The sequence below is a fragment of the Ornithorhynchus anatinus genome, chromosome X5 (genome assembly GCF_004115215.2).
Source record: "Ornithorhynchus anatinus isolate Pmale09 chromosome X5, mOrnAna1.pri.v4, whole genome shotgun sequence".
Taxonomy (NCBI): domain Eukaryota; kingdom Metazoa; phylum Chordata; class Mammalia; order Monotremata; family Ornithorhynchidae; genus Ornithorhynchus; species Ornithorhynchus anatinus.
This window is the reverse complement of record NC_041753.1, coordinates 6,889,657-6,911,938: the sequence shown is the minus strand read 5'-3', so window position 1 is coordinate 6,911,938 and position 22,282 is coordinate 6,889,657. Positions and strand designations below refer to the sequence as shown.

The 22,282-nt window shown below is 56.4% G+C and overlaps 1 protein-coding gene across 1 annotated transcript; it reads left to right on the top strand.

Moving 5' to 3' along the window:
* The first annotated feature begins 7,322 nt into the window (after window positions 1-7,322).
* On the top strand, window positions 7,323-20,767 carry LOC100089633. The gene is given in 14 exon segments (XM_039910885.1): window positions 7,323-7,564; window positions 7,801-7,857; window positions 9,852-9,922; window positions 9,924-9,928; window positions 10,201-10,254; window positions 10,421-10,456; window positions 11,026-11,150; window positions 12,866-13,168; window positions 16,841-17,149; window positions 17,698-17,788; window positions 17,915-17,962; window positions 18,086-18,204; window positions 20,093-20,231; window positions 20,344-20,767. Coding segments are annotated over 14 exon segments (1,626 nt in total). The 5' UTR covers window positions 7,323-7,405; the 3' UTR covers window positions 20,454-20,767.
* The last annotated feature ends 1,515 nt before the right edge of the window (window positions 20,768-22,282 follow it).

The following is a 22,282-nucleotide window of genomic DNA, read 5'->3' as shown; positions in this document are numbered from 1 at the left end:
GGATGGTGGCTACCAAGTCTATTGTGGCCACTGGCTCTGTTGCAGTGTCCTCTAACCGTGAAAGTCAGAAGGACCTGGGTTCTAATCCCAGCTCTGCCACTTGTCTGCTGCGTGACCTTAGGCGAGGCACTTCACTTCTCTATTCCTCAGTGATCTCATCTGTAAAATGGGGATTGAGACTGTGGCTCCATGTGGACAGGGCATCCGTAGTCCAACCCCATTGGGCTCCATACGGGCCTTACTGCTATACTGCCCGACGACATAGTAAGCACTTAATATTATTGGTTAATTATTATTATTAGTGGAAAGCGGCCAGAAACCCAGGCATCTGAGGACCCCGCTTCTAATCTCACATACCTGCTGTTAAGACTCCGGGCAAGTCATTTCCTTTTCTCTGGGCCTCAGTTCCCTTCGTGGCAAAGCAGGGATTCAAAGTGTGTGGCGTCCTCGGGACTACTTAGACTGTGGAGCCCAAAACCCTGATGGTTGTGTGTATCTGCAGTTAGGACAGTGCCTTGACACATAGTAAGCACTTTATAAATAATAATTATCTACACAGCCCTTCTAAACTGTTAGCGTTGTTGTGGGCAGGGAATGTTGTTTGAAATATTGTTCTAACTGGACTCTCCAGAAGCGCTTACTAAATAATTATTATCCGGCCTCTCTAGCCTGTGAGCTCGTGGAGGTCCGGGAGCATGTTGGATATATTGGTCTATTGGACTCTCCGAAGGGCTTAATAAATAATTGTTACACCAGCCCCTCTAGACTGTGAACTCGTGCGGGCCGGGAACGTGTTGGATATATTGTTCTACGTGGACTCTCCGAAGCGCTTAATAATAAGTATTATTACCCCAGCCTCTCTAGACTGCGAGCTCGTGGCGGCAGGGAACATGTTGGATATATTGTTCTGTTGGACTCTCCGAAGTGCTTAATAAATAGTAATTATTAATACCCAGCCTCTCTAGCCTGTGAGCTCGTGGTGGCCCGGGAACGTGTTTGATATATTGCTCTATCGTACTTTCTGAAGCGCTTAATAAGTAATAATTATTATTACCCAGCCTCTCTGGACCGTAAGCTCGTGGCGGGCCGGGAACGTGTTTGATATATTGTTCTATTGGACTCTCTGAAGCGCTTAATGAAGAATGATTATTATTACCCAACCTCTCTGGACTGTGAGCTCATGGCGGGCGGGGAACGTGTTGGATATATTGTTGTATGGGACTCACCGAAGCGCTTACACAGTGCTCTGCGCACTGTGAGCGCTCCATGACCGATGGCCTCAACCCCCAGGCTTTGTCCACCATCTAGCGGCAGCTTCTGGGAAGTGCAGGAGCCAAGAGAAATCCTCAGTCCACCCCTCCACTCACCCCACTCGCCCCTCAATATTAATAATAATAATAATTGTGCTATTTGTTAAGCGCTTACTGTGTTCCAGGCACTGTACTAAGCGCTGGGGAGGACACAAGCCAATCGAGATGGACACAGACCCTGTCCCACATCGGGCTCCCCGTCTCAATCCCCATTAGGGTGCCTCAGTGGAAAGAGCCCGGGCTTGGGAGTCAGAGGTCATGGGTTCGAATCCCCGCTCTGCCACTTAACAGCTGGGTGACTGTGGGCAAGTCGCTTTACTTCTCTGGGCCTCAGTTACCTCATCTGGAAAATGGGGATGAAGATTGTGAGCCTCACGTGGGATGACCTGATTGCCCTGTATCTACCCCAGGGCTTAGAACTGTGCTCTGAACATAGTAAGCGCTTAACAAATACCAACATTATTATTATTATTATTATTTTACAGATGAGGTAACTGAAATCAAGAGAAGTGGAGTGACTCACCCAAAGTCACACAGTAGACAAGTGGCACCCCTCCAGTGCCCCCCAGGCTCCCCCTCTCCTCTCCTTGGGCCTCCCACCCCTGGGGGCTTCAGTCTCCCCTCCCCTTGTTTCTGGAACTGCTCCGCCATCTCGGATCTCCTACGATGTTCCGCGCCCACTAATTGCTCAATAAACACTCCGGCTTTTCGTACGGTGCTCTGGGGACGGCGAGCTCCCTGAGGACGGGGATTGTCTGCCCACTGTGTTCATAATTGTTTTCATAATTAAGGTGTTTCTTAAGCACTTACCATGTATTGAGCACTGTACTGAATTCTGGGGTAGATAGAAGCTAATCAGGTGGGGCACAGTCCCTGTCCCACATAGGGTTCACAGTCTAAGTAGGAGGAAATGGGATTTAATCCCCATTTTGCAGATGAGGGAACTGAGGCCCAGAGAAGTGAAGGGTCAAGGTCACGTAGCAGACAGGTGGCAGAGCCAGGATGAGAACCCAGGGCCTCTGACTCCCAGGCCCGGGCTCTTTCCACTAGGCCGTGCTGCTTCCGCAAAGCACTTAGTAAATTGCTCCGTAGGCTGTCAGCTCCACGGGTCTGTTGGACTGTCAGATCGTGTCTACCGACTCTAATATACTTTCCCAGGTGTTTAGTCCAATGGTTTGCACACAGCAAGTGCCCAATAAATACAACTGATTGATTGATAGATGGACTGATGGAGGAAATTGTGGTTATAGTACCCTTGGCCCGAAAACCCAGCCCTCACACTTCACTTCTTTAATGCCAACCTTCTCCCTGTGCCGCCTTCTCTTCTATCTCGCCACCAACCCCTCGCCAACATTCTCCTATAACGCCTTCCCTCCTCAAATCCCTCCTCAAATCCCACAAAGACTCTCCCCCCTCCAGCTTCCGAGCCTTATTAATGGCACATCTCTTCCAAGAGGCCTTCCCCGACTAATGTTCTTGTCTGTCCGTCTCCCCCGATTAGACTGTAAGCCCGTCAAACAGCAGGGACTGTCTCTATCTGTTGCCGACTTGTTCATCCCAAGCGCTTAGTACAGTGCTCTGCACATAGTAAGCGCTCAATAAATACTATTGAATGAATGAATGAAGCCTCCCTTTCCTCTTCTCCCACTCCCTTCTGCCTCACCCTGACCTGTTCCCTTTTTTTATCCTTCCTCCCAGCCCCACAGCATTTTTGTCCCTATCTGTCCTTTATTTCTATTCATGTCTGTCTCCCCCTCTCTAGACTGTAAGCTCACTGTGGGCAGGGAATATCTGTTTATTGTTATAGTGAACTCTCCCAAGCACTTCGTACAGTGCTCTACATGGAGTAAGTGCTCAGTAAATACGATTGAATTAATGAAATTGCTCGTCTGTACGTGAGTTTCTTCCCACACCATACTGTGTTGTGAACGGTTGGCCCACCTGTTCCTCACTTCAGTTCTTCCCCCAGGGTGTACTGGAAAAAGTTGTGCTCTTTGCAAGATTGAGTGTGTAGGGAGTTTTACTGCTCAGAGCACTCTACCAAGCATCTGGTAATAATAGCGATAATAATAATGATGGAATTTGTTAAGTGCTTACCATGTGTCAAGCACTGTTCTAAGCGCTGGGGTAGATCCAAGCCAATTGGGTTGGACACTGTCCCACACAGGGCTCACAGTCTTAATCCCCATTTTACAGGAGAGGTGACTGAGGCCCAGAGAAGTAAAGTGGCTTGCCCAAGGTCACAAAGTAGGTAAGTGGCAGAGCTGGGATGAGAACTCGGGTCCATCTGACTTCCAGGCCCAGGCTCTAACCATTCGGCCACGCTGCTTCTGATCGAGTAGAAATACAAGTACAGACTGCCTTTTCCCTCATGGAGCTGACCATCTAATGATACATGCTGGGAGGCTCAAATCACCTCCAAAACGTTAGGAGGGAAGCAGTGTGACCTAAAGGAAAGAGCCCGGGCCCAAGAGTCAGAGGACCTAATAATAATTATAATAATTATGGCATTTGTTAAGCGCTATGTGCCAAGATCAACAGGTCCCATATGGGGCTGACCAGCTAAATAGGAGGGAGAACAGGGATTGACTCCCCATTTCTGCAGATGAGGGAACATGAGGCCCAGAGAAGTGAAGCGACTTGCCCAAGGTCACCCAGCAGACAAGTGGCGGAGCCAGGATTAGAACCCAGGTCCTCTGACTCCCAAGCCTGGGTTCTTTCCACTGGGCCATGCTGCTTCTTAGAAAGCCTCTAAAGGCCATATGCCTTAACTCCAAACATCTTAAAGTTGAGAAATATCTGTTCTTTAAACACTCTTATCTCATGCAGAAAACTTGGATCTAGCCCAGTGCTTAGAACAGTGCTTGGCACATAGTAAGTTCATTTATTCATTCAATCGTATTTATTGAGCTCTTACTGTGTGCAAAGCACTGTACAAAGCACTAGGGAAAGCACAATACAGCAACAGCCCCATTCCCTGCCCACGAAGAGCTAGGTGCTTAAAAAGTACCATTATTATTATTGTTATTATTATTATGACTCTTCAGTCAATGAAGGCCATTTATTAAGGGTCTCTCAAAAACTTATCAAAATCCCATCCCCTCCAAGAGGCCTTCCCCGACTAAACCCTCATTTCCCTACACCCTCTCCCTGCTGTATCATCAACCTTGGATTTCTTGGCATGTAGTAAGCGCTTAACAAATACCATAATCATTATTATTATTATTATTTGTCCCCTTGGTTCACCCCACCTTCGGCCCTAAAGCATTTAAATTTCAATCAACATAATTTTTGTTGATATCTGTTCCCTTTTCTTGACTGTCCCCTCCTTGTGAGCAGGGAATGTGTCTGCCAACTCTGTTGTATTGGACTCTCCCAAACCCCTAGTTCAGTAAGTGGTCAATAAATTCATTCATTCATTCATTAGTATTTACTGAGCGCTTACTATGTGCAGAGCACTGGACTAAGCACTCAGAAAGTACAATCTGACTGACTAAATTGACTATGATTGAAAAAATATGATTAAGCTCTTACTCTGGGCAGCGAATTCATTCATTCAGTCGTATTTATTGAGCGCTTACTGTGTGCAAAGCACTGCACTAAGCGCTTGGGAAAGTGCAATACAACGACAGACACATTCCCCGCCCACAACGAGCTCACAGTCTAGAGCCCTGTACTGAGCCCTGGGAAGAGTACGGGGAAACGGCACGGCCTAGCCGAAGGAGCCGGGGCCTGGGAGTCAGAGGACCTGGGTTCCCATCCCAGCCGTGTGACCTTGGGCAAGTCCCTCCGCTTCTCTGGGCCTCAGTTCCCTCACCTGCAAAATGGGCACCCAATCCCACTCCCTCCCGCTTAAACTGTGAGCCCCATGTGGGACAGAGACGGTGTCCACACCGATTATCTCGTGTCTAGCCCAGTGCTTGGCACATATTGCTTAAGTGTCGTAATTACTGTAGAGTTGTGGACACAATCCCTGCCCACAAGGAGTTTACAAGTTTTGCAGAGGAGTTTAAACCCCTCAATCGCCTCGACCCCTCCTACCTCATCTCCCTACTCTCCTACTCCAGCCCAGCCCGCACACTTCACCCACCTCATGCCAACCTTCTCCCTGTACCTCAATCTCGTCTCTCTCGCCGCCGACCTCTCGCCTACGTCCCGCCTCCGGCCTGGAACGCCCTCCCTCCTCATATCCGACGGGCGATGACTCTCCCCACCTTCAAAGCCCTTTAATATCACACCTCCTCCAAGAGGCCTTCCCCAAGGAAGTTCCCTTCCCGTTTCCTCTCCCTTCTGCGTCACCTCTGCACTTAGATCTGTGCCCTTGAAGCACTTGATATTCACCCCACTCTCACTCTCGAAGCACTTATGTCCAGATCCGTCATTTATTTAAATGTCCGTCTCTTGTCTGTCATCTCCTCGCGGGCAGGGAACGTTTCTACCAACTCTGTTGCTTTGGACTCTCCCAAGCGCTTAGCCCAGAGCTCCGCACACCGTAAATGTTTAGTAAATACCACCGATCGATTGATCGCCACCTACGCCTCTCCCCTCTTTGGCCCCCCGTCTCCCTGTCATTCATATTGAGCGCTTATTGTGTGCGGAGCACCGTAGCGCCTTCCCTCCATCCCACCTCTGAGATCTCCCAAAATGCTTCAGACTCACTTGCTTTCTTGTCTCCATCCCTCTCAGGCGGGCTCCCAGTCTAACCTCCATCCCTCCGGCTGCAGCATCCATCCCCTCCCCTGCTCCTGTTCCAGCTCCTCCTTCAGTGGTTCACCACCCTCCTCCCCAGCCCCCGGGGGGTGGTCACGGAGGGCTGAAAGCCCTAAATCCTGCTAGCTTCTGCCCTCCCCGACCCTATTCTGATTCTGCCCCTCCCTTGCTCCCCTCTTCCCTGCTCCCCCCTTTGGTCCCTGGGGATGGGGGGTACGGGATGGTGGGGGAGCATTCTGTGCCTGCCTTTGTTTTATGGTTTGACCCACCCCCTACACACATTCCTTCATTCCCTGCTTCACGTTCAATCTCACTGTTCAATTTTACCCTCTAAATCTGGATTTTACTCTGACAGCTCTCTCACACGCACCCCACCCCACCCCCACACCCACCCAACACATACCCGCTCATCTTTGTTCTTACACCAGGGCATGCTAATCTCTCGAGTTTAATGCACACGCATACAAACACACAAAATCACAATCATATTAACACACACTTCACAGTCCCGTACCTACCCATGTAGAGACTCAGGCAAACACACATGCACAGCCCCCCATTCACATGCGGATAGACACACTCGCTCTCATAGACAGACACCCACGGGCACACTCCCATACAGGCACACGCAGATGCCCTCTCACGGACCCGGGCACACTCTCAAAATACAAACACCCCCCGCACCAGCTCACATAAACACTCTCATCTACGGACTCACCCGCTCCCTTACGGGCACCAAGACACCCACGCAATCCCATACAGCGGCAAAAATCACACACAGACACAAACCCACTCTCCAATGCAAACAACACACACGCACACTGATGCGTGCTTCCATATAGGCAAGCACACAATCCCATGCGGAGGCAGACTGGCACACAGGCACGAACCCACTCTCTAATGCAAACACACACACACACACACACAGATGCATGCTTCCATATAGGCACGCGCACAATCCCATGCGGAGGCAGACTGGCACACAGGCACAAACACATTCTCCAACGCAAACGCACACGCACATGCTCGCTCCCACAGGGGCACACGCACAATCCCATGCAGAGGCCTACTTGCCCCCGGACGCAAACACACGCTCTCATACACAGACACTGGCGCGCGTACTCTCATGCAGACACACACACACACACACACACGCAGAGTGTCTGGCTTCCTGTCCCTCAAACACACACCCCCCCGACCCCCCCGACACACACACACACACAGAGCCGGCTGCTGGCCCTCCCTCCCTCGTTTCCCTCGCCCCTCCCTCTCCTCTGCCGCTTCCCCTCCCGGCCGCCCGGTCCCCCCCGGTCCGGTCCGGTCCCCCCGCCGGTCCCCTCCGGCCCGGCCCCGGGATGGGGGGGGCTGTGAGGCTCGGCCCCCGGATGACGGCCCGCAGGAGCCCGAGACGGAGGGGGAGACGGGGGGAGGCGGCCACCGCCCTGCTGCCCCCGCTGGCCCTCGCCCTGGGCCTCTCTCTGGCCTGCTTCGGCCTCCTGCTGGTGGCTGTCAGTTTGGGGACCCAGGCGTCCTCGCTCCCCCAGGTGAGGCTCCCCCCTCCTCGGCCCGACAGCGATGTCGGGGTGGGGGCGTCTCGGGGGAGATGGGGGGTTGGTGGTGGAGGAGGACGGGATGGAGCGAGGGGCCCGGATTGGGGAGAGGGGAGGCGAGAGTCAGGGGCAGGGCTGGGATCTGGCCGGGGCGTAGGGCGATGGGGGTGCTGACCGGGAGAGGGGGGGGGGCTACCGGGTGGGAGACCTGCGGCCTCTCTCCACCCCAGGAGACCCTGATGGAGGAGCGGGAGCAGGAGGAGGAAGAGGAGGAGGAGGAGGCAGAGGTGAATGTGGATTTGGGGGTGGACACTTTGGGGTTAACTGCTGGGTAGGAAAGTGTGCGCGCCCGCGTGTGTGGCGTGTGTGTGTGTGTGTGTGTGCCGGTGTGCATGTCCCTTCTCCTCTCCCCCCTTCCCTGCCTGCTGAATCTCTCCATGGGTAGGCCCGACCCCGGTCTGTGCTAACGATAATTATGACCGAGGAGTTGGCGAAGCGCTTACTGCGTGCTAAGAGCTGGGGTGGGAATGAGGTCATCAGGTTTTTGCACTACGGGCCAAGCGCTGTCCTAAGCGCTGGGATGGAAACGAGGACGTCCGGTTTTTCGTACGTTCGGTGGGTCTGCAGGGGCAGGAGGGTAGCCCTGAGTCTCTGAGCGAAGCTGAGGCTGGGGAGAAGTGGGGGTCTGGGCTCCACCCTTCCTCTCACCCGCCATCCCTTAAATGTATGTGCACCCTGAATTGATGTGAGGTACACCTTCTCTCTCTCTTTCTCTTCCTCTCCTCTTTTCCCTCCACTTACTTCCCCATCTTCTCTCTCTTTCTCCCCTTCTTCCTCCTCCCAGTCTTTTCCTTCTTCTCTTCCTCTCCACTCTTTCTCCCTGCCATCATCTTTCTCTCTTTATCCTCTCCCCCTTCTTCCTCTTTTCCCCCTCTTCCTCTCTCTTTTCTTCCTCTTTTCCTGTCTTTCCCCTGCTATTCCTTCTCTGTCTCCCCCTTCTTTTCTCCCCACTCTTCCTCTCTTCCCCTTCTTCTATTTCTTTCTTTTCTTCTCTTTCTCCCCTCCTTCCTCCTCCCTCTCCTTTTTCTCCTCCTCTTCCTCCTCTAGTCTCTCCCTTCCATCATCTTTCTGTCATTATCCTTCCCCCTTCCTCTGTCTTTCTCCTCTTCCTCTCTCTCCCTCTTCTACTCACTCTTTCTCCCCACTCTTCCTCTCTTTCCCCCTTCCTCTCTCCCCACTCTTTTTCTCTATCTCCTCTTCCTCTCTCCTCCCCTCTTCCTCTCTCTCCCTTCTTCCTCTCTTTCTTCCTCCTCTTCCCCCCTTATCCCCTCCTCCCCCTCCTTCTCCTCCTCTTCCTCTCCTCTCTCTGTTCCCCCCTCCTTCTCCCCCTCTTCCTCTTTCTCTCTCCCCCCCTTTCCCCCTTCCCCCTCTCTCCCCTCCCCCCATCCCCTCTCTTTCTCTCTCTCTCTCAATATCTGCGTAGGTGGAGACTCTGCCTCAGTCTTCACATCTGCTCTCTGTATTTTTCCTTGCCTCTGGGCGACTATTTCTTTGTCAACCCCATGCAGAGAGGTGGGAGAGGAGGGTGGTCTCGCTCTATCTCTCTGTTTTTTTCCTGTCTTTAGGTGATGATCTCTGTGTCTGTGGGGTGTCTTCCCGACTCTGGGTGATCCTGTCTCTGGGTGAGGGTGTGTGTGTCTCTCAGTGTGTGTGCGCCTCGGTCTCTTCCTGTCTCTAGGGCCCCAGCACTGTGTACGGATCTCTTTTTCTCTCTTTTCATATATTTCCTTGAATCTGGGGGAGAGGGCTTCTGTCTCTGGAGGATGATCTCTGTGTATGTGAGTGTCACTCAGCATCTCTCTCTGTATCTCCCTGTCTCTGGGGGATCCTAGTTCTAGTGTGAAGGGTGGGACTCTCTGTGCCTCAAGCTCTCTGCCCCACTGACTGGGTGTCTCTGTCTCTCTGCTTGGGTGCCTGTCTCTCTTAGTGTGGATGTCTCTCAGGATGGGTGTCTCTGCCTTTGTGTGAATGTTTCTGGCTGTCGGTACAAGTCTCTGTCTCAGTGTGGGCATCTAGCTCTCCGTGGGGGTGTCTCTGGAACTCTCACTATGGGTATCTCTGGCACGGTGAGGATGTCTCTGGTTCTCTCGGTGTGGGTGTCGCTGTCTCTGTCCCGGTGTGGGTGTCTCTGGACCGCAAGCTCGTGTTGGCTTGGTAGGCTGGGGGTTGGTGGGCTGGGGCGGGCCGGAGTCCAGATGTAATTCTGCTTTCCTCTCCCCAGCAAATGCGTTCTCAGGGGGGCCCTCCCCAGGGCCCAGCCCCTCCCCTGAAGAGGAGAGTCCGCCCCCCCCCGAAGTGGTAAGTGCCCCCCTCCACCTCCGCCCCCAGCCCTCCCCGCCAAACCCACCAGACCCCAGTTCCCGCACTGGATGCCCTGGACGAGACAGGGCGAGGTGGACAGAGAGAGGGGCCCTGGGGGCGGGGCGGGGAGGGAATGGGGGCTATGGGGGTGAGGGGACAGGGTGCCCCCATAGTGCCCTGGGGTCTGGGGGGCCGGGGTCGCCAAGGGCCTATGGAGGAAGGGAGGGGAGGAGCGAGGTCTGACTTTGCCCCTCTGCCTGGTTTCTCAGCTGCTAAGAGTCGGAAGGCCAGAGCTCGCAGAGTGACCGCGGCCCACTACGAAGGTGAAATAAGGCTGCGGTGGGCAGGGCTGTGGCGGATACGGGAAGGGAGGGGGCCGGTGGTTCTTGGAGGGTCCGGGTGGTGGGTGTCCGGGGGGGAGGGAGGGAGGGGGCAGTGCGGGAGGGGCCGAGAGGGGCCGAGGACGATTTTCCCGCCCTCCGTTTGCAGTTCACTCCCGGCCAGGGCAGGACGGGGCTCAGGCGGGTAAGGAGTGTGGATGAAGCCTGACCCTTGACCCCCTGGGGCTGCCCTGCTTCCCTGCCCCGTCTCCGAAGAACCCAGGCATTCTGGTCCCCAGCCCTGGCTCCCAGCTCCCAGCGGACTCCCGGGGTGGGGGGTGAGACTGGGGGGGGGGGTCTGCTTGAGGCTCTCCTCCTCCTCTTCTTCCTGCTCCTCCTCCTGCTCCTCCTTCTCCTGCTTCCCCTCCTCCTTCTCATCTTCCGCCTCCTCCTGCTGCTGCTCCTCCTCTTCTTCCTCCCCCTTCCCCTCCTCTTCCTCTTCCTGCTCCTCCTCCGGCTCCTCTTCCTTTCCTTCTTCTCTCCTCTCCTCCGGCTTCCCTTCCTCACTTCTGCCATTGCACCCCGTTGCCACTTCTCCTCCTCCTCCTCTCTTCCTCCTGCTCCTCCTCCTCTTCTTCCTGTTCCTCCTCCTCCTCCTCCTGACCCTCTTCTTTCTCCTCCTGCTCCTCCTCCTTCTCCTGCTCCTCTTCCTCCTCCTCCTCCACCTCCTCGTGCTCCTTCCTCCCTCTCCTTCCCTTTCCCTGGCCTGTGCAGGTGCGGATGGCACGGTGAGCGGCTGGGTGGAAGCGAAGATAAACAGCTCCAACCCTCTGAGCTATGACCCCCACCGTGGGGAGTTCACTGTCACCAGGCCCGGCCTCTTTTACTTATACTGCCAGGTGAGCTGGGCCGGGGGAGCGGGACACCTGGGTCCCTGGGGGAGTGGGTGCATGGGGGCGGGATGCCTGGGTTCCTGGGAGGGTGGGGGACAGAGGCACAGGACACTTGGGTCTATGAGAAGAGTGGGGGCAGAAGCACAGGATGCCTGGGTCCCTGGCGGGGGCGTGAGGACAGGGGAACAAGTCACCTTGGTCCCTGGGGAGGAGTGGGGGCAGGGCAGGATGTTAGAGTCCCTGGGGGTTGGGGGGCAGGGGGACAGGATGCTTGAATCCTTGGGGGAGGGCAGAGGGACAGGATGCTTGAGTCCCTGGAGAGGCTGGGGCTGCGGGGGGACAGGACTCTTGGGTCCCCGAGGGAGAGTGGGGGCAGAAGCACAGGAAGTTTGGGTCCCTGAGGAGGAGTGAGGACAGGGGGACATGACTCCTGGGTCCAAGAGGAAGAACTAGGGATTTGGTGACAGGGAGGAGGGAGGCTCAGGTCTTCTCCCACTGTAACCCAGTAGGATTTTAGTGTAATTGACCTCAAAACTCACAGGGCTTCCTGAATTCTCTCTTCCCCTCCCTCTCTTCTCCTCCTCCTCCTTCTCTTTTTTCTCCTCCTCCTCTTTTTCTCCTCCTCCTTCTCCTTCTCTTCCTCCTCTTCCTTCTCCTTCCCCTTCTCCTCCCTTCTTCTCTTCCTCCTTCTCCTCTTCCTCTTCTTCCTCCTCCTCCTTCTTCTCTTCCTCCTCCTCCACCTCCCTTTCATCCCTACCCCTTCTTCCCTCCCACTTTCTTTCCACCTCCATCTCTCTGTCCTTTCCCCATCTTTCTCAATTTCTCCCTCCCTGTCCATTTGTCTCTTTATGTCTTTTTGGGCATCTCTATCTCACTGTCTCTGCTTCTCCTCCTCCATCTCTTTCTTCCTCTCCATCTCTCAATGTCTTTCTGTGTCTCTGTCTCTCTCCATCTCTCTCTTTTGATACCTCTTTCTGCATCTGTCTCTCAATCGCTCTCCCTCTGGCTCCATCTCTCTCTCTCTCTTTTCTATGCCTCTGTTTCTGTATATCTGTGTCGTTCTCTCTCTCTCTGCTCTTGCTGTCTCTCTTTCTCTGGACCTCTTTCTCTATCTCTCTCTCCCTCTGTCCCTCCCTCCCCATTTCGTCTCTCCTTCTTTCCTCCCTCCCCATCTCCCTCTCTTCCTGTCTCCCTCCCCCGCCACCTGTCTCTCTCTCCCTCTTACCCTCCCTCACCCATCTCCCTGTCTCTTTCTCCTTCCTTCTTCCTCTCTCCGTCTCTGTCTGTTTCCCTCCCTCCCTCTTTCCCTCCCCCATCTGCCCATCTCTGTCTCCCTCCCTCTCCACCTCTGCCACTCTCTCTCTGCATCTCCCTTTGTCCCCCCCATCTCCCTCCCTCCCCATTTCTGTCTCTCCCTGTGTCGGTCTCCCTCCCCTTTCTGCCTCTATCTCTCTGTGCATCTCCTTTCCTCTTTCCCTCCCTCCGCATCTCTGTCTGTCCCTATCTCTGCCTCCCTCTCTCGCCACCTCTGTCCCATCTCTCTGTCCATCTCCCTCCCTCCCCATCTCCCTGTCTGTCTCCCTCCCCATCTCTGTTTCTCCCCCTCTCTCTGTCTCTCTCCCTCCCTCCCCGTCCCCCCCACTCCCCGCTCCTCCCTCCGCCCTCCGTGGCCGGGGGTGGGTTGGGGTGTGGGGTTTTATGTTCTTTCCCCGTGCGGGCAGGTGCACTTCGACGAGGGGAGGGCGGTGTACGTGAAGCTGGAGCTGGCGGTGGACGGGGGCCCGGCGCTGCGCTGCCTGGAGGAGTTCTCGGCCACGGCGGCGGGGCCGGGCCCGGGGGGCGGGCCGGGGGCCGGGGGGTGGGCCGGGGCCGGAGGCGGCCAGCCGGGGCCCCAGGTCCGCCTCTGCCAGCTGTCCGGCCTCCTCGCCCTGCGGCCCGGGGCCAAGATCCGAGTCCGCAGCCTCCCGCGGGCCAGGCTCAAGCCCGTGCCCTTCCTCACCTACTTCGGACTCTTCCAAGTTCAATGACCCCCCTGGCCCCCCGGGGCCCCCTCCTCCTCTCCCTCCCCTCCCGCCCCTGACCCCCTGCCCCCGCCCCGGACCCCCTGGCTCTGGCCCCCTCCCTCTGGTCTCCGCCCCCCCCCCCCCCCGCCCCCTCTCCCTGCTCTCCGTTCCCCCTTCCCCTGCTCTGATCCCCGGGCTTTGCCCCCCCCGCCCAGCTCTGTGCCCCCCGGTCTCCACCAACCCCCTCAGTCCCCAGTGGCCGCCTCCCTCCCTCACTCTTTCCCATCCCACCTCTCTGCACCCCCTCCCGGCCTCTGTCCCCCCAGCCGAGACCCCCCAGCAAACACACACACACACACACACACACACACACACACACACACCCCTTCCCCCCCAAGGCTCTCCCCAGGCTTCCTGTCCCTCCCCTGTCATCGTCCCCCACCCCAACCCCTCACTTCAGGCCTTCAGGCTTCCTCTGACCGAGCCCCACCCTCACCCCACCCCAGCTCTTCCTTCCCTCTCCCCCCCACCACGGCTCTATCCCCCCTCTCGTCCCCGGGGGAGGCCCACCGCTCTTCTCCCAGTCCGGTCTCCCCAGCCTGGTCTCCCCGGCCTGGGCCCCCACATCCTCCACCTCCACCCACCCCTGCCCAAACCCCGAGCCCTATCTCCCGCTCCACCTTCCGCTCCCCTGTCCCCCCAACTCCTCTGTCCTCCGCCCTATTGGCTCCCCCACTGGGATTGAGGATTCGGTAGAGGCTGCGGGGCTGAGGCGGGCCCGGGGCAGACCACAGCTCCCCTCCAAGCTGGGAACATGTAGCCCTCCCACCTCCCCGCTCCTGAAGCCTGGGCGCCCCAGGCTCGGTTGGGGCGGCGTACTGAAGACACTTGAGGAGGAAGAGGAGTCACGAGTCAGAGTGAAAGGGTGGGAGACGGAGACCCCCCGTCCCCATCTGTCCTTCCCCTCCGTCACACAATGTCCTGTGGATTTTTACAGATATTATTTTTATTATTATTGAGACAAGACATCGGTAAATTGGTTATTAAAAAAGAAAAGTTATATCTGTTCTCTGTCTCACGGTGGCAGGGGCAGGAAGTCTGGCTCTGGGGCCTGGAGCCCGGAGTCGGAAGCCTGGTGGGCACTGGGGAATCTAGTGGTCGGTGAGCAAAGGAGCCTGTAAACTGGGGTCCCCGGTGGTCGCCCATCAGGGGACCAGAGGTGGGGAGAAGCGGGCGGGGCCCGAGCTTTGGGATCCGCGCAATCTCTGGGGGAAACCAAGGCAGAGAAGCAGCTTGATCTAGTGGAAAGAGACCAGGCCCGGCAGTTGGACCACCTGGGCTCCAATCCCGGCTCTGTCACTAGGCTGCTCGGTGATCTCGGGCAAGTCGCTTCACTTCCCTGGGCTTCAGTTTCCGCCACTGTAAAATGGGGAATCGATCCTACTCCCTCCTATTTAGACTGTGAGCCTCATGAGGGACAGGGACTGTGTCCAACCTGATGAACTTATGCTTAGAATAGTTAGTACAGTGCTCTGCACACAGTAAGCGCCCGGTAAGTACGATTGAATTAAGCGCTTAAAGAGTATCGCCAAAAAACCCCACAGAACCAAAAACGTGTGGGTCAGGGGGCAGGAATCAATCAATAGTATTTATTGAATGCTGACTGTGTGCAGAGCCCTAGGAGAGTCCAATATAAAGTTGGTAGATATGCTCCCTGCCCACAAGGAGCTGATAATCGAGAGAGAGACGGACGGCAAAATAAAATATGGATTTGTACCTAAGTCCCGTGGGGCTGAGGGCGAAGAGCAAGGGCTTAAAGGGAACAGATCCAAGGGCATAGGTGAGGTAGAAGGGAAAAGGAATAGGGAAAATGAGGGGTTAGCCAGGGAAAGCCTCCTGGAGGAGATAGGATTTTAGGAGGGTTTGAAGGTGGGGAGGGCAGTGGTCTGTCAGATATGAACGGGGGGGGGGGGGGTTCAGCATGGCCTAGTGGCAAAAGCACAGGGTTGAGTGTCAGAGGACGTGGGTTCAAATCCCAGCTCTGCCACTTGTCCACCGTGTGACCTTGGGCGGGTCACTTCACTTTTCTGTGCCTCAGTTCCCTCATCTGTAAAATGGGGATTAAGAACGCAAGCTTCGGGTGGGACAACCTGATCACCTGTATCTACTCCAGTGCCTAGAATGGTGCTTAGCACACAGTGGGCCCTTAACAGATATCATAATCATCATTACTATTATTATTCCAGCTCAGAACCCGCGTCTGCCTGTCTCCCCCTCTGGACTGTAAGCTCGTTTTGGGCAAGGAATTCGTCTGTTTATTGTCCCAGCGCCCTCTTCCAAGCGTGTAGTCCAGGGCTCTGCACCCAGTTAGTGCTCAAAAACACGACTGACTTGCTGGCTGACTGGCGGGGAGGCTGCGGGCGTGGGTTTGGCCACGAGACAGGAGAGATTGAGGTGCAGTGAGTGAATACAGGAAATCGGGGTCATGTACCTCTCCGCGGTGGCCTTCAGCCCCAACTTCCTCCTTCAGGGGAACCCCCGGGGAGGGCAGAGAGAACAACCTCAATTCAGCTCTTCCTTCTGGCCGCCTCTGTCTCCTCTTAGCGGCAGGTGCCAGGGTGGGGTGGCGGTGGGTGGGGAGAAGACCTCACCCCGGGCTCTGGGCCAAAGGGTGCCTGGAGTCCCCAGGAAGGGGCGGGGGCCGAGGAGTGGGTGAATCCCTTCCCGGATGAAGAACGCAGGACCCGGGCAGCTTGCGGAAGGACCCCTCTCCTCCTCCCGCCCCCCACCGGCACCTAGGTTCCAGGCCAAAAACCAGGCCGGGGTTGTTCAGAGGGTGTGTGAGTGTGTCGGACACTCTGACTGCTCCCTTTCTCTCTCATAACCTTATGTAAGAGCTTTTTCACTGGAAACAGGAAGTCTCCCCCTGCCAAGTTCTGCAACAAGTTATACAGGCCTTGTTCAAACACACCCTGGCCCGGGCTCCAAATTCCCTCGGCCTCCCCCCGCCACCCCAACCCCTTCCCATTCGCTCCTCGCCAAGTCCCTTCTCTCCCACACCCCAGGTTCTCCTCCAGCCAGTGACCAGATTCCCCCGCCCCGTCCCATACTCCCCTTACTCTCCACCTCCCCGAATATGTCTGTTCTAGCGTCCTCTCCCAAGCCCTTAGTACGGTGCTCTGCACACAGTAAGCAAGGAATAAAGATGAAGGACTGACCGAGTGACTCCCCCAACCCGGCCCTGGGCTCGGGTCCCCCTCCCTCGGGCCCTGTCCTCTCGCGTCCGTCTCTCCCCCTACGGTGGCCCCCCCATCCTGCTCCGGCCCCCCTCCCCTGCTCCCCGGGTCCCCTGTCGCGGCCTCCCTTGTCTCTTCGTACTGTTGCTGTTGGCTGGGATGCCGTCCTCCCTTTCCACCCCAGAGCCGGCCACCTCCAAGCCTGTCCGAGAAGCCAGCTCAGGATCCTCTGGCAACCACAGCCCAGGAGAGAGGGGCGGAGCCGGGATAGGTGGCCAGGACAGGACCGAGGAAAGGTGACCAGGACCGGGGAAGTGAGACAGCTGGGGGCAATTTGGAGGGTGCCCCGGGTACCCTTCTCCCTTCCTCCTCCTCCTCCTCCTCCTCTCTTTCCTAAGTTCCCGTTTACTTCTCCCTTGCGTAACTCTCCCCCCGCCCCCGGCCGGTCTCTCCCCCCCCCCCCCGCGCCACTCTCCTGTGGCACAGAGCTGCCCGCTGCCGCTCTCTCCTGCCAGCCACGTCTCCGCCCTTCCCCGCCCCAGGGGGGCCCCCAGGGCCGATGGGGGTCCCCAGCCGCCGGGACCCCGCCCTCTCCGTCGCCCTATGGCTGAGCTGGGGGGCGGCGCTGGGGGTGGCCGCCTGCGTCCTGGCCCTGCTGGCCCAGAGCGGGGAGCTCCAGGCCCTGAGGGCTGAGGTGGCCAAGCTGAAGGAGGCCGGGGGGAGCCCCCTGGGCAAGAGGCCCCAGGTGCTGCCCCTCCACCAGGCGGTGAGCGGGGGTGAGGCGGGGGTGGGCTGGGGGCACGCGAAGGGCCAGGGCGGGCCGGTGGGGGGAGATGGAAGAGATGCCGGGGGTGGGGGACAAGGCCCACAGCCAGCTCCCAGCTCCCGTCCCATCGTCCGCCCTCTCAGTGGGGTCCGGGGAGGAGACTCCCCCCTTCCAGTTTTGCAGGTGTGTGTATGGGGCTGGGGGGGGGTGTTGGAGGAAGAAGAGCGAGAAGGGCAAGGTTAAAGGTTAAAGCTTATCGGACCCAACCCAGGCTGGAGTGGGGCCAGGGAGGCGGGATGCCCGGGTCTCGGGAGAAGCCAAGGGCCGGGGTTGGTGTGGGGGAGCGATGCCAGGAGAGAGTCAGGTGGGACGGCGGGACACCTGGGTCCCAGGGTGGAAGGAGGGCTCTGTCCCGGCCTGGGCCCGGGGAGGAGGGTTACGTCCGGTCCGCTCGCGGCTTGGAAAGGAATGAGGGGTGGGTGGGTGAGGAAGTGGGGAGACTGGGTGCCCCAAGACGGCACAACACCCAACGTCACTTCCCCGAGCAGCAGAGCCTTGGTGAATCCCCCGTCTGGAGACTCCAGACCCTGTCTCGCCAGAGGAGAGGAGCAGTCCCTTCCCACAGACACCAGCTGAAGAGTGAGGCCTGGGCCAGGGGGTGGGGGCCGGAGAGCGACTCTGGGGGCGGTGGGAGGCCGGGGCCGAGGATGCGATGTTCGGGGGAGCCCCAGCTGAGGAGAGCCCCCCGCACGCTTCCTCCTCCAGAGAAGCGCTCTGTGCTACACCTGGCCCCCACCAACAAGACCTCCAGAAGTGAGTCCCAGCTTGAGGGGTGGGGGCTGCAGCGGGGAGGCGAGGGGGAGGAAGGCGCACGAAGTCCCTTCTGACTCCCCCTCTCCCCTCCCTCCTGCCCCCCGCCATGGTGCCGCCTCCTAGAACATGACGACGTGACCGAGGTGATGTGGATCCCGGCTCTGAGGCAGGGGCATGCCCTGGAGCCCCACATCCACGGAGTGCAAGTCAGAGAGACGGGGGTATATCTCCTTTACAGCCAGGTACACCCTGAGTCACCGAGAGGACCACCCCCACGTCCCTCCCGCCCCTCACTTCCCCTTCCCTTCATGCCCTCGGGGCTGAGGGGCCCGGCTCCCCTAAAACCCCCGGCCTCCCCTGGCTGCCCCAATCTGGGGAACTCCCCTCTCCCTCGCCAGTCCACCCCCAACCTCCGTTCTGATCCTCCGTGCTCCCCCTCTAGTCATTCATTCATTCGATTGGATTTATTGAGCACTTACTGTGTGCAGAGCACTGTAGTGGATAGAGCGCTGGCCTGGGAGTCAGAAGGTCATGGCTTCTAATCCCGGCTCCGCCACTTGTCTGCTGTGTGACCTTGAGCAAGTCACTGTACTTCTCAGGGCCTCAGTTGCCTCATCTGTAAAATGGGGATTGAGACTGGGAGCGTGCCTGGCACATAGTAAGTACATCACAAATACCATGGTTATTATTACTATTCATTCATTCAATTGTATTTACCGAGCGCTTACTGTGTGCAGAGCACTGGACTAAGCGCTTGGGAGAGGACAGTACAACAATAAACAGACATATTTCCGGCCCACAACGAGCTTACAGTCTAGAGGTGGGGAGCGGGAGGGAGGGCAGACATGAATATAAATAAATAAACGACAGATATAGATATAAGCGCTGAGGGGCTGGATTGGGGGAAGAACAAAGGGAGCAAGTCAGGGTGACCTAAAGGGAGTGGGAGAAGAGGAAACGGGGGGCTTAGTCAGGGAAGGCCTCCTGGAGGAGATGGGCCTCCAAAAAGGCTTTGAGATGGGAGAGACTCATCGCCTGTCGGACATGAGGAGGGAGGGCGTTCCAGGCCAGAGGCAGGATGGGGGAGAGAGGTCGGCGGTGAGATAGGTGTGATGGAGGCCCAGTGAGAAGGTTGGCATTAGAGGAGCGAAGTGTGCGGGCTGGGTTGGAGTAAGAGAGTTGCGAGCTGAGGTAGGCAGGGGGCGAAGTGGTGGACTGCTCTAAAACCGATGGTGAGGAGTTTTTGTTTGAGCTGGAGGTGGATGGGCAACCACTCGAGTTCTTTACACTGTAAGCTTATCATGGGCAGAGGATGTGTCTGTTAATTGTTCTATAATACTCTCTCAACAGCTCAGGCCAGTAGGAGCTCAAAAAAGATAATAATGTTGGTATTTGCTAAGCGCTTACTATGTGCAGAGCACTGTTCTAAGCACTGGGGCAGATACAGGGTAATCAGTTTGTCCCACATGAGGCTCACAGATAATCCCCATTTTACAGATGAGGTAACTGAGGCACAGAGAAGTTAAGTGACTTGCCCACAGTCACACAGCTGACAAGTGGCAGAGCCGGGAGTCGAACCCATGACCTCTGATTCCAATGCCCACACTCTTAATGAACTGATTTATCGATCGGTCCACCCCCCGTTCTGATCTTCCGCGCTCCCCCTCTAAGCAGGGAAGCTCGCTGTGGGCAGAGAATGTGCCTGTCTTACTGTACTCTCCCAAGCCCTCCCTCCAGTGCTCTGCACACAGTAAAGCGCTCAAAACATACTATTGAATGAATGACTATAAGCTTGTTGCGGACAGGGAACCTGTCTACAAACTCAGTTATATTATACTCTCCCCCATGCTTCGTCCATCTCCCTGCCCGTGGTGAGCGCTCGGTAAATGTGATCGAATGAATCGAAGGAATAAGCGCTCAATTAATATGATTGATATTCAATCAACGGTAAGCATTCAAATACCACTGAATGAACTGAATGGATATCAACCATATTTACTGAGCGCTCGCCGTGGGCACTGTTCTAAGTGCTGGGGAGAGGTCAGTCCAACGATAAATGGACACATTCCCTGCCCACAACGCCCTGGATGGATCCCTCCTCCTCCTGGCGACCTCCCCCGACTTCCTCAGGTGCTGTTTCACGATGTGACGTTCACCATGGGTCAAGTGGTGTCCCGGGAAGGCCAGGGAGGAGAGCAGATCCTATCCCGATGCGTCCGCAGCATGCCTCCGGACCCCAACCTCGCCTACAACAGCTGCTACAGCGCAGGTCAGGGCGGCCAAAGCCGGGGCTCGGTCCCGAGAGGGGAGACCGGTCGGCGGGGAGGGTGGGGAGCCTCGGGCCTACCCCAACCTCGGCTTCCCTTCCGACACCGTCGCAGGGGTCTTCCGGCTGCACCGAGGGGACACCGTGAGCCTCATTATCCCCCGGGCGGGGGCTTCGTTTGACCTCAGTCCCCACGGCACTTTCCTGGGGCTGGTGAGGCTCTAAGCGGGAAAAGAGGACGGGCGGCGGCGGACGAGAGGAGAGGAAGCCCGGCGCCTGGGCCGGAGATGTAGTGGGCACCGACGGAAGGCCCCCCACCCCCCTCCCCTCTGAGATCGGTCTCAGTTTTAACCCGAAATTTGCTCCCCCACCCTCCGACCCTTTGGACGACTCTGAGGTGACAAGAGATTTCATCTGGACGGACCTGGAGGGAGGAGAGAACCAGGCCCCTTGGCTTGCTCGGGGCCCTGTAGACTGTAAGCTCGTTGTGGGTGGGGAATGGGTCTATGTGGTTCTATTGTCCTCTCCCAAGTGCTTAGTCCATTGCTCTGCACACAGTGAGTGCACAATAAATGCCACTGATTGCTCGATTGATTGACCCAGGCCCTCCCCCTCCCAGCCTGGTGCCTGGACACCACACCCCACCCCCATTGTGGGCAACCGGACCGGCAGGAGACCGCCCCTCTCTTATTCCGCTGATTCCCACAGTGCCTCATCTCATCCGCCTAATTCCAGCCATAGCCCACAGTTCCTCGTCTCAATCTAAACACGTAGTTCTGTGATGTCTCTCAATGCCTCCCTCCTTATCCCAATGGTCTCGTTCCCAGTGTACCTTGATAATAATAATAATAATAAGGGTTTTTACTAAGGGCTTACTATGTGCCAGGCACTGTACTAAGCACCGGGGTGGATACAAGCAAATCGGGATAATCACCTCTGTGTTTGTCTTGCTCCCTAAACACACCTCCCCCTCTAGACTATAAACTCGTTGTGGGCAGGGACCGCGTCTACCGACTCTGTTGTATCCGACTCTCCCAAGCGCTTAGTACAGTGCTGTGTGCACAGTGAGGGCTCAATAATTGCCATCTATGAAGATATCCTTCTACTCCATTGCTTCCCCTACCTGTAATTTATTTTAATGTCTGTCTCCCCCGCTAGACTGTAAGCTCCTCGAGGATAGAGATTGTGTCTACTATGCTATCGCGCTGTCTCGGTCAGTGCGGTGCTCTGCTCTCTGCACACAATAAGTGTTCAATAAATGCTACTGATGGTTCGTCTGATTGTTTCCCAATCCATCTGGCCGAACGGCTCCTCTCTCCCACGGTTCACCCGACCCCTTCATTCGTATCATGCTTCACCCATGTGACCGTTCATAAACGTACAAGTAAATATGCTTCTAGACAAAGGCGTCTCCCGGTATTTAAAGATCGTAACACTGATGAAGTTTAGCTAGAGGTGTGAGTGTGGCTGAAGTAGCCTATAATAATAATAATAATAATGATGGTATTTGTTAAGCGTTATCTGCCAGGAACTGTACAAAGCACTGGGGTGGATACAAGCAAATCGGTTTGGACACAGTCCCTGTCCCATGTGGGGCTCCCAGTCTCAATCCCCATTTTATAGGTGAGGCCCCTGAGGCCCAGAGAAGTGAAGTAACTTGCCCAAGGTCACATAGCAGACAAGCGACGCAGCCGGGATTAGAACCCATGACTCCTAGGCCTGTGCTCCACCCACTATTTCATGCTGCTTCTCAGCCTATGCGGGACTAACTCTATCATTCAACTGAGTATATAGTGAGGGCTTACTGTGTACAGAGCGCTGTGCTAAGCTCTTGGGAGCATACAATAGAGTCCCGACCCCACCGGCGGCAGCACAGATAGACCTTTCCCCGGGCAGGAGCCAGGTGACCTAATCAATCAATCAATCGTACTTATTGAGCGCTTACTATATGCAGAGCATTGGACTAAGCGCCTGGGAGTAGTTGATACAAAAGAGTTGGTAGACACATTCTCCAGTGGAAAGACCCCGGACCTGGGACCCAGAGGACCTGGGTT